General features: G+C 57.5%; 1 protein-coding gene across 1 annotated transcript in view; it reads left to right on the forward strand.

Moving 5' to 3' along the window:
* Nucleotides 1–422: 422 nt before the first annotated feature.
* Nucleotides 423–12,051, forward strand: part of KCNC1 (potassium voltage-gated channel subfamily C member 1) — a 43,562-nt gene continuing 31,933 nt past the window's right edge. Inside the window, exon 1 of the mRNA XM_029208343.1 lies at nt 423–1,047. Within this exon, the coding sequence (XP_029064176.1) occupies nt 478–1,047 (570 nt within the window). The 5' untranslated portion in view covers nt 423–477. The remainder of the gene's footprint in view (nt 1,048–12,051) is intronic.

Here is a 12,051-nt window from a genome sequence, read left to right on the forward strand (position 1 = left end):
TTCCAGGGGCTGGTCTTTGACCGGCCCTGGAAGCAGCTGACCTTCCCCCCAAAAGCTTTGTGTCGATTTCTCCATTTTCCCGCTGAGATGGGGACGGGAGCCCGGCCCCCCCACCCTCTTTTCCCTCCTCCTGGGGCTCGCCGCTGAGCGTCGCCGCCCCCTTCCTCCCTTCCTCCTCCCTCTCTCCCTCCCTTCTTTCCTCCTCTGCCTCCTCCGCAGCCGGACCAGCTCCCTCCCACATCTGGCGCCTAGAGACCCTGGGAATCCCGCGCACACGCCCTTGGACCAGCACCCGACAGAAAGCGCCCTGAGGGGCTTGAGTCGCTCTGGGGGTAGCCAGAGCCGAGGTCCTCTGTCCCCCCGACGGCTGGGGGGAGGGGGGAGGAGGTCGCGCGCCCCCCTCCCCGGCGCCAACTCCCCCTGGCGGCCGCTCCCATGGGTGTCGCTGGGCCGCGCCATGCCTAAGGAGGCGCCGCGATGGGCCAAGGGGACGAAAGCGAGCGCATCGTGATCAACGTGGGCGGCACGCGCCACCAGACGTACCGCTCGACGCTGCGCACGCTGCCCGGCACGCGGCTCGCCTGGCTGGCAGAGCCCGACGCCCACAGCCACTTCGATTATGACCCGCGCGCCGACGAGTTCTTTTTCGACCGCCACCCGGGCGTCTTCGCGCACATCCTGAACTACTACCGCACTGGCAAACTGCACTGCCCTGCCGACGTGTGCGGGCCACTCTACGAGGAGGAGCTGGCCTTCTGGGGCATCGACGAGACCGACGTGGAGCCCTGCTGCTGGATGACGTACCGCCAGCACCGCGACGCCGAGGAGGCGCTGGACAGCTTCGGCGGCGCGCCCCTGGACAACAGCGCCGACGACGCGGACGCCGACGGCCCCGGCGACTCAGGCGACGGCGAGGACGAGTTGGAGATGACCAAGCGCCTGGCACTCAGCGACTCCCCGGACGGCCGGCCCGGCGGCTTCTGGCGCCGCTGGCAGCCGCGCATCTGGGCGCTCTTCGAGGACCCCTACTCATCCCGCTACGCGCGGGTAAGTGACAACTTACCCATCTGAAGAGCGGGGCGGGGAAGTCAAGGTCCTCTGCCTCCCGAGGGCAGGGGTGGATTCGAAAACTGGTGCCTAGGGAGTCAGAAATGAAAGGGGGGTGTTTGTGCGCGCGTGTAAGCGACAGAGTGACTCTCCTGAAGGGTGACTAGCTTTGTACATATGTAAAGTCTGTGTCTGTATTACAAATTTACTGTGTATGGGTGAGTATGAATGGGTGTGTTTGTGTGTATGAGTAGATTGTGTGTGTATATTTATGTAAGTGTGGTAGTGTATATTTGGGTGGGTATGGTGTGTAGTGGGAATGAGTGAGCATGTGTGTATGTTTGAGTGTGCAGGAGTGCCTGTGTGTGCATATTTGCATCTCTGCAGGTGTACAGGGTGAAAGTGTGAACTGTCCTTTAGATTTTGGTGTGGGGAGGGAAGCTGGAGCCCTTCCTCTCTCCCAGCTAAGGGCCACCTGGAACCAGCCACGGCCCACAGAAGAGGACTTGAGACCTGGTCTGCTGCCTGAGAGAGACCACCCCTCCCCAGGCAGCAGCTTCAGGCCATGGGGAGATGGCCAAGGGGGAACGTTTATGGCTAATTAATTGGTAGGTAGTTGGGGAGGGGGATGTGATCCCTCTGAGACCTGCTCCTGGGAACAGAGCCTGTCCTTCTGCCTTGTCAAAAGGAGAGGGTGCTTGAGGGGGCCACTGGGCTTCTGCCTATGCTTCCTCTCGGACCTGCCGGGGCAGAGGAGGGGTCTCCGGGGGGATCTGCGAGGACAAGGTTTGTGAGAGGTGGGTGTGTCTTCATCAGCCACTCCCCTTTAGTGACAGCAACTTGTTGCCAGGGAGGAAGGGCGCCCTGCTGCCGACCTTGGCCCCTCAGATGGCCTCTCTGACCACTTTGCTCAACTATAAAATGGGAGAGGGGGTCTGGTAAATTCTAAGGGTCCTTGCTGCTTTAATTGAGCCCCAAAGGGAGACACCAGTAGCAGCCATCTACGCTGGAAGACACGTCTTGCTTTTGCTGGGCTCTGTTCTCAGAGGCCTGAACCAAGCCTGTGGCATGAGGGGAGGGGTCAGAGTTGGGAATTTAAAGCAGAGCCTCTCCCCCATGTGTGAGCTACCCACTAACCCCCCTACCAGTCCAAACACTGCCTCTGCTGCCCCGCTCTCCTCCACTGCTCCACATCCCATGCCTCCTGCCCTCTGGAGCCCAGGGATGGAGGTTCGGGCAGGGGAGGGGGCAGGAGTGTCTGCCCAGCTGACTCCAGTGGGGAAAGGGGACTGGAGGGTGGGCACTGAAGTGTCCATGGCAGAGAAAGGCTGTGTGTAGGCACAGGCCTGGTGGATGTGTTACTGAGATAAAACACTCAATGTTTTAGCCTCTGAGGGAGGGGGCAGCAGGTCTTATATATTAAATCTTAGCTCAGATGTGCGTGTGTGTGTGTGTTTGGGGGAGCACAGTAATAGGGAGGGAGTTAAACCCCTTGTTTTGAGGACCCTGCCCAAGGTCATCTGGGGAGTTAGAGGCCAAGCAGGATTGGAACCCTAATCTCCTGGGACCCCATCCTCCACCGAGCTGGCCTCCAGCTCCCTGCCATCTCCAGAGTGGACTGAGACGCTCGGAGGTCTCCCCTCCCCTCCCCTCTCCTGACAGAGGCCACCAGAGCCAGGGGATTATGTAACTGGAGGCTATGGCTGAGCTGTGGGGAGGGGCAGGAGGAAGGGGACTGGGAGGTTGAACTGGCACATGTGGGGCGGGGGGGCATGCGGGGCAGAGGCCCGGGTTAGAGCAGCTGCCCATTCAGCCTGCATTTGACCTCGGACAGCATCTCACCACGACCACCACCCCTTTGGCCCCAGAAGCAGAGTAGGCCCAACTTCCATAGGGTCCTCTCAGCTTTCGGGCTCCCCAGCAAGAGGCTGGGTACCCCCACCCCTCTCCTTGGGCTCAGCTTTAGGGCTCTGGCCTGTGCCCCTGAGCTTCAGGATAGGCAGGGGTCACGTGGGGCACGTTCCAGCCCTCTGCCCTGTCCATCTCCTCCCACTGGCCGTTCCTCTGCTTTGGGGTGGCCGTCACCCCATGCAGATAAATGGGTTGGATAAATGGGGCCTTGTTGGTGTACAAAACCTTACGGAAAAGTCCTGGCTCTCTCCAGTGTCCACTGAAGAGCAGATTCTGAGGGAGAAGCTGGGCAGTAGGTTGGGGGGTGGAGGTGGGTTGGAAAGTATCGTCCCACAGCCTATCTGTGCCACCTTCCTTCCCCCGTAGGCACACAGGGCTGTTCTAGCTCCCTTGGGTGACAGATGAGGACACTGGGGCCTGCCCAAGGGCACGCAGGAACTGAGGGCAGAGCCTGGATTAGAACCCAGGCTTCCCGCTGCACGCCCGGCTGGCCTAGCTGCATTGCGCTGCCTCTCTGCAGCGCATCTGCGCAGAGCCCAGCCGGCTGCCCGCCCGCCCTGCCCCCTCCATCTCTGCTCCGCCACTGCTGTCACCTTTGTTTACCCCTCCCCACGCGGGCCCCAAGCCGCCTCAGATTTGTGGGTGGGGATTTTAATGTTTATTCTGGATTCGAGACCAGAATCCTGTGTGTGACACTGTAGATGTGCATGAAAGAAAAGCTGTATGTGTGAGAATCTGTAAGATAGATTCTGTGTGGGTGTGAGAGGTTCTTCATGCGTGTGAGAAAGACCATATGAGTGAGACTCTGGGAGTGTGTGTGTGTGTCTGTGTGTGTGTGTTGAGACTATGTGAGAGAGATTCTGTGAGTCTCTGTATCAGAGAAATTCTGTGTGAATGTGAGGGAGACAGATTCTGTGTGTTTTGAGAGATGGACTTCGTGTGTGAGAATGAGACTGCGTGGGAGAGTGCGTATATGAGAGAGAGAGACTGTATGTGTAAGAGAGATGCTGTGTGTGTGTTTGTGTGAGAGGGAGAGAGAGAGATTCTTGGGGTGTGCAAGGGACTTGAGGTGAGTGTATTTCTGTGTGTGGCAGGCATGACACTGTGAGGCCTTGCATGTGAGGCTGTGTGCACGAGCCCATCTGTGTGTGAGGCTGTGTGGGGTGAGGGCCCGTTGTGTGACAGAGACCGTGTGTAGTGAGGGGTGTGTGAGACGGAAGCTGTGTGTGAGAACCTGGTGTCAGTGTGGCTGTGTGTGCTCGTATGTGAGAAGGACCTGCATCGCCTGGGTGTGTGTGCCTTGAGGAAGATGAAACTCCAGACCAGCCTCCTGCCTGCTGCCTCCATCTCCTGGGACTCCTGAGCTGCCTTAGTGAGCGGTTTTGCCCCCCGTTCCCCATCCTCAGTGGAAATACTGCTCTCGCTCAGGCCAGTTGTTGGTGCACAGGCCAGGCAGTGAGGCCACCCCTCTGCAGGCCTTAGCGGTGGCCCTGGGAGATAGGGGCTACTTGGCTGGGGTGGAAGGTCCCATCTGAGCGCTTCGGGAGTGACGGTACTAGCTGGAGCCGCGGGTTCCCTGGCCCCTCTCTCCTCGGGTTTCCTGGGCCCCCAGCCCGAGGGGGTAAGGGGTGAGGAGGTGAGCCGGGACAGGATAGCCCAGCTTGTCTTCTGGGGTGAGGGGTGCTGTCCCAGACACAGAGCAAAGGGTGATTATGACACTTTGCGGTAAGGGCTTGAAGGGGCTTCCTGGGACTATGTGAGGGAGAACTATCCCCAGGGGAGGTCACACTGGGACAAGCTTTGAGGGGCAAGTAGGAATTAGCCAGGCGGTGGCAGGGGACGGCAGTGCTAGCACGCAAAGCTGTGGAGATGTGGGAGCAGGCAGGGCTGTGCTGGGGCAGCCCTGGCTTGAAACCTGCCCTCCTGTCTTCCCCGGGGACCAGCACGGGTCTGAGGCTCTTGGCTTTTATCTATGATTTTCATGTTGTCATCAGGAACATTGTTGTGTCAGGTCACACACCACCAATGGCAGTCCCTGCGCTGCAGGCCAGAGAGTACCTTGTGTGTGTGTGTGTGTGTGTGTGTGTGTGTGTGTGTGTGTGTGTTGATATCTGTCCCCCAAAGTCCCTTGACTTTCTAATGACAAAGAAGAGGCAATGGCCGCACGCCTGGGAAGCCCCTCCCCCACTACCCCATTGCTCAGCTCTCCTCTGATGCCAGGTCTCCGTCTCTCTGCCTTGTCCGCACCTTTTTGGGACCTGATGTAGTCCTCTCCCTCCTCAAATCCCTGGGAAGCAATCTCACCCGGAAGCTGGGATGCAGAGCCCAGCCAGAGGCTTCTGGTTGTCCCTTGGGTCCCATCTGACACTGGGCTCTTGGCTTGGCTTGGCGTACAAAGGGAATGGGGACAGAGATGCTATCAGGGACTTCCTAAGCATCTTGTCCCCCACCTCAGAGCCCACTCCCCCAGGTCAGGGCCCCACTTTGAGTCATGGTAACATGTGAAGGAGACCCATGAGCAGTGGAGAAGGGCTGGGTGTGTTCCCCTCCTGCCACCCCAAGTGCTCCCCACCACAGTGTGTCCCCCATTCAGTGTTTTTCTCCTTCCCACGATGCTTTTACAGGTGTCCTCGTGTCTTTGAATGGTACTCCAGCCCCCCACCAGCTCCCCTCCCAGTAATGAAAATCACAAACCAAGTGTCTTCTAGTCAGAATCTTTCAGCCTCTTCGCCTCTAAAATGGGCATAATGATAGAATGTGTTCCAGAGGGTTGATGGCAAGAGTAACTGAGTTATCTGCATCTTGGCGGAGCGCCCCAAGCCGCAGGGCCTGGCATGCAGTAAGAGGTCAATAAACGTTGGCTGCTGTTATTACTCCTTTTGGTTGGATCATCCTTTTACTTCATGACTCTCTCTAGACTCCATCCTTTGCCCTCTGTCTCCATGTCCACTGTCCTGGTTCCAGCCACCACTGTGTCCCTCAGGCCCACCTCTCCTGCAGCTTCCTGACTGCTCTCCCAGCTCCAGCCCCTGGCCCTTCCATTTCATCCTCCACTTGGCAACCACAGAGGGCTCTTCAACTCACAGATCTGTCAGCTCACCTCCTTGCCTGCTTAAAAACCCTTTGGTGCTTCCCCGGCCCATAATGTAGCCCTCAGGCCCTGCCTGCCTCTCTAGGCTCCTCTGGCCTGGCTCTCTCCATCACTCACTGAGCTCCAGTCATCCTGGCCTCATTTCAGTTTCTTGCACATGCCGGGTCTCCCAGCCTCAGGGCCTTTGCATATGCTGTGCCCTCTGGAGCACTCTTTCCTCCTGGTTTGCCCCTCTTTATCCTTGACATCCCGCCTCAAACATCAGTTCCCTGGCAATGCCTTCCTGGACCCCACAGGCTGGGTCCAGAACCAGAGTCCTTCCCTTCAGAGAAGTGATCTAGTTTGTAATAAAATGTTCATTAGCAGCCTTGCTTGATTCCAGTTTGTCTCCCACTCCAGAGTCTAAGCTTCTTACATACTCAGTATAATAGGAGGTATTATTATGACACATGAGGAAGTTGAGGCCCATCCACCTCAACAGGATGAGGAGTGCTTTATCCAAGGTCACATGTGAACACGTTGCTTGGGGACTGGTTCAGAAACCCATGTCTCTAACTCCTGGCTCCGTGGCTGGGAACCCCATCCACCTAATGACACCTCAGAGAGCGCCTGGAGTCTGGCTCTGTGGGGGCAGGAGTCTGTGCTCCCTAACTCTGGGCGTTCTGACATCTGCCAGAGCTTTGGAGGAGATTGGCTTGAGCCTCCCAGAGAGGGAGGCGTGTTTCCTCAGAGGTGGGGGAGGGGGGCTGGTGGGGGCTCTTTCCAGGGCCCGCTGCCTGGACCAGGGATCTCGGGGCCTCCCAAGGCAGCTGAATATAGTTATATGGCTATTCTGAGCAGTCTCATGACCAGTGTATTTGCTCTGGACCAAAAGGTCAAGCCGCTGTCTCCCATCAGCCCTCGGGCCAGCCTGGCCACACCCCTGGCCTGAGCGTCCCATCCCTGGGTGCAGGCTCCAGGGAAAGGAGGGCCTGAGAGGCTCCATGGACAGTTAGATGCCTGGTCCTAGTTCAGGGGAACCACTTGTGTGGGAGGGACCACCTTTCACATGCACAGGACTGTTGGGTACTCCCAGGCCACCTCTAGCCACTGCCCTCATCCGGTGGAGGAGGAAGAGGCTCAGAGCGGGGAAGACACTTGCCTAAGACCACATAGCCCATCAGCGATGCTTGAACTCACACCCCAAGCCTCTTGGCCCAGGGCCTGGCCGTTTGCATTTCTTTGGGCTCTCAGTTTTAACAGAATATCAAATCCTACCTGGGCACACTGTTCTCCTTACTTACACCTCTGATTTCCTCCCTTGAGTGAGGGAGAATCTGCAGTTACCTGCCCTCCCACCTCCCTTCCCCACTCCCCTCCCAGGGCCCAGTACAGCTGGTCAAGACCTCCCTCAGCCATTCAACCCAGACTTGGTCCAAATCCTGTTATCATCCCCCAAGCAGGATTTTCCGGAAGCCCCTTCCTTTCTTGAGTCACAGTACTAATGGCCGCTGTTTACTAAAGCACTTACTATGTGTCAGACAGCCTTAAGGGTTTGATGTACATGTTCTCACTTAATTCTCATACAAACTCCCATGGAACTGTATCATTATTATCACACCAATGCCACAGATGAGGCTGCTGGGGCTCAGAGAGGTTAAGTAACGTTTCCAAGGTCACTTAGCTCACGAGTGGTGGAGCGGCATTCAACTGTGGGTCTGCCTGACCCCGGAGCTCTGTCCATAACCACTAGTCAGTACTGCCTCCTGTCACTGTTGCAGGGATGCTGGGGTGTGTGGCTTACTGTGGCTCGGACTCGGCTTTCCTTCTGGGTCCCGTCCTCCCTCACCAAACACTCTTTCCCAAAAACCTGTCTGGGAATCCTGCTCAGAGAGTTCTAGCCCCTGAACCATGGCAGGTGAGGGTCCAGCCTGGTGGGGTAAGAGGGTGCTCTGGGAGCCCCCAAGAAGAGGGTTTTCGGAAGGGGCCTCTACTGCCCCCACCAGCCGTGCAGGCAAACAGCAGGGGGCTTGGGAGGATCAGAAGTTAACATGCAAGAGGTGACGCATGGTGAGCATGCTGGCTCCTCAGCTCGGCGTTCAAGGCCTTCTGCTCTGGAAGCTGGCCGTGCGTCCCGCTGCTCCCTTCTGCCAGGCTCCCCGCTGGCCTCATCTTTAGCCCTCATCCCAGCCTCTAGCTTTTTGCTCATCCATTCCCTCTCTCAGGGTCCTTTCTAGTTTTGCCGAACATGGAAGCCCATCCCCCGAGGTCCCTAAGGCTTAGCCTGGCTGCTCCTGCCCTCACTGACCTCCTCTGGGAGTGAGGGGTCTGGGTTGGACAGGAAGTCCCCAGGCTTGCATGATTCCAGCTGGAGGTCAGTGGGTCAGCTCTGGGGGCCTGTGGCTGGGGACAGGCAGGCCCTCAGGCTTAGCACCCACCCAGGGACATGGAGAGATGAGGCCACAGACAAGACCCCAGTCGTAGGTATCAGGCAACTACACCAGAGCAAGATCTGTACCCAGGCCATGAAGCCAACCAGGCTTCCGTAGGCAACTTCCATCGCCCCTTCAGGCTGCAGTTTCTCTCCCTGTGAAAGACAGAGGACCTTCTAAATGACCACCAAGTCCCTTCTCCAGTCTGACACTCCAGGAGTTTAAGAATTCCAGGCTTCAGTTTCCCGGAGGCGCTGTGGGAGCCAGGTTAGGCCTTCCCTATTTCTCCTTCCACATCCTCTCCAGGGCACATGCGAGCTCTCCCGGTACCAAGCGGGCAGGAGCCCAGGGATGGGGGTCTCAGAAGCTTCCTCCGACATTCGTTCAGGCTCCCTCAGCCTGCTCTCATTCCTTCATTTAAGACATAGTAATCCCATCCTGCCAGGGGTCGCCACGGACGCGGGGCCCCTGTGAGCCATCAGGCATGTAGACTCATCCAGCCCTCTCGTGGCACAGCCCCGGGGGTACCACCTCTTTACAGTGTGCTTGCTCAGGCCCAGGGGGTGGCACCTGCCACCCTCTTCTCCAGGCCCTTCTTTTGGCTGGCTGCCCTCCAGGAGTTGCAGAAAGGTGCACTCAGAGACGAGAGGCTATGCCAGGCGGTAGGGGCTGGAGCAGAGTACGGGGTCCAGCTCCACTGGTGTAGGGGCGCTGCAGAGAGGGGGGCAGTGAGCTGCTGCTGTGCCGGATGGGCCGGGGCTGGGGTAGGGGTGTTTGTAATCGTTGCTATGGGGGCTGCAGGGGTGTTTGCTGGAGGACTCCCACCCATGGGTGACTCTCAGTTTACCTCGGATGCTTCAAAAGGCCAGGCTCCTGGGCTCTGTCCATGGAGAATTTGACTCTTAGATCTGGGAGGAGGCGGTCAGGATACTTACTCCACTCCCCGGAGAAGCTGATACTCAGAGGGAGGCCCTGCTGCGGGGTCTGGGACGTGGGGGCTCTTGCTACTCAGTGTGGTCCTCTGACCAACAGCATCCACGTCACCTGGGCACTTGTTAGAAATGAAGAGTTTCAGGCCCCAGCCCCCCCCCCAGATCTACTGATTCAGAATCTGCATTTTAACAAGATCCCCAGATGAATCATACGCACATCAGATTCTGAGAAGTGCTGAGGCAGGAAACGGTTCCCAGTGGAGGGGAAGTATCAGGACACAGAGAGGCCTGGATGGGCGCGTGCGGGCTGACGGAGCTTCACGGGTCAAGACATTGATCTTTCCTCACGCCCAAGACATTGACATCAGGGCGATGTGCCTGGGGGGTGATGCCCCAGCTCAGTAAATGACAGCCGCATCCATCTGGGTGCTCAGACCAAAAACCTCGACACCATCCTTGACTCCGCTCTTTTTCTCACGCGTCAGCAAATCCTGTCGTCTCTCGGACCCACATCACCTCCACTGCTACCTTCCTGGCTGAAGCCGCCATCTTCTCTCCCCTGGATCACTGTGAACCGTCCCCCCTGCTTCTGCCCTTGCCCACGCCTTCTGCACAGGGTAGCCAGGGCCCTCCTGGTAAAACACTCGTCAGATCTGGTCACCGCTGGGCTCTGCTCATTCTGACTTCTGGTCTCACGGGGGAGGAGCCCCGGTCCCTGCGAGGGTTATAAGGCTCCGCACGAGCTGCCCGCACCCCACCTCCCCCTCTGCTCTCCTGCCGCTCTGCTACTCAGCTCATTCTGGCCTCCTTGGTTTTCCGCCGGCACCGTGCTTCTGCTTCTGCCTCAGGACCTGTCCTCTTGCCCTGCTTTCCACCTGGAGCCTTTCCCCTCACTATTTACTCCCTCGCCTCCTTCAGGCCTGGACTCTGATGTCATCCTCTCGGATTGCACCCTTGCATTCCCTTCCCCCATTTTGTGCTTTCCCGTTTTCTCCTTGGCATTTAACACCATCGAACCATATTCTACTCATTTACCTTATTGTCTCTTTCCCTCACTAGAATATAAGCTCCAAGAGGGCAGGGACTTTTGTCTCTTTTACCTGCCGTTCGCTGCTTGGCACGTAGAACAGGGCCTGGCACATAGTGGATGCTAAACACGTAATCACTGAGAGAATGGATAAGGAGGCCAGAGTTCAAGACCTAGGTCAGACATCGGCATGACGCCTTTGAGCCTGTTACTGGCTGTCCTACCCTTCTTTGCCTCACCTGGGAACACAATTCCTCCATCCCCCCAAGCCTGGAGCAGTGATGGAGAAGCAGAGGCTGAGGCAGTGATAGGAGAGCTGTAGCGCTCTCATCAGGACGTGGGGGGCAAACCGCAGTCAGGGCAGTGTCCCACTTGCCGCTGTCACCACCCAGGGCCAGATGAGGCTCTTCACATCCTGGCCCTTCCATCTCTCCAAACTCCTGCTTCACTCTGCATCGACCCAACCACTACCCACAACCAGAGCTCAGAGGCTGAGAAACTATTTCCGAAAACCGGGACGCACAGCTCTTAGGATGGTGACGTTGCAGGGACACCGAGTTCCCAGGTACACTTGGTCCAGCCTAATGCCCACGTCTGACTTCCCTTGGGACTCTGTTTCTCCTGAAGGCCAGCTAGGTTCTTTTCCTCCCTCTCCCTCTCCCTCCCCAACTCCTTCTCCGTCCACCCCCTTCCCTCCCCTTTCCCCTATCATTACTCCCTTTCCTCTGTCAGCTGTGTTTGTGGGAAGTTCTAGGCATTAGTTAGTGGTTTTCAATACAGACTCTTCCCCTCGAAGGCCTAGGATGCTTTTTGTCCCAAATCCCCCTGCTTAAAGCCTCAGTCACGTGCTCAGTAGAAAGTGCATGAGCTTCAGGGCCGGTCCCCACTTCCCGGCTACCTGATGTTGGCAACATGCCCTGGAGCCCCATTATCTCCTAAGAGTATGGCCTCTCGAGCCAGGAGGCCTGCACTGGAATCCCGGCCCCACTTCCACTTCCCAGCTGTGTGACCTTGGACAAGTTCCCTAACCTGTCTGTGCCTCAAGAGAGGGATATTAATAGCACCTGACTCACAGGGAAGTTGGGAGGATTGAATGTGTTAAGCACTTAGCCCAGAACCCGAAACATAAGTGCTTAATTATCGTGGGTTCCATTATTGTCTTTTTAACAGCGCTTGGCTTTAGAAGAGCCAAGCCCTCACCTGTTCACCACCTGCTTCCTTTTTTCAGCAACTGACTCTCCCTTCAAATACCTCTCTAGGGATCACCTCACCTACTTGGCCCCAGGGGCCACTTCTTCCAGAATCTGTCTCCCAGGGACCAGATTTCAGTGGTCATCCTGGAAGGCAGGCCTGGATTCTCTCTTGGTCCTGCCATGAGTCTGCTGTGTGTCATGGGCGGGTCATAGCCCTCTTCAGAGGGCTCAGTCACCCCATCTGTTGTCTTGGGCCACTCTGCCTCCCTCCCCAGGTGTCAGGGGAATGAGAGAGATGGATGATGGAACTTCCACCTGCGGGGGGAGGAGGAGGGAGGGCCATTGACATCAGGCTCTGATCGGGAGCCAAGCCCGGGGACCTGAGATGCTGACAAGTGTGCCCGTGTGGTGGGGCTGGTGGGCAAGAGCCATGCATCAC

This window comes from Monodon monoceros, unplaced genomic scaffold (assembly GCF_005190385.1).
Source record: "Monodon monoceros isolate NGI ecotype Baffin Bay Population unplaced genomic scaffold, NGI_Narwhal_1 Super_Scaffold_7, whole genome shotgun sequence".
Lineage (NCBI taxonomy): Eukaryota > Metazoa > Chordata > Mammalia > Artiodactyla > Monodontidae > Monodon > Monodon monoceros.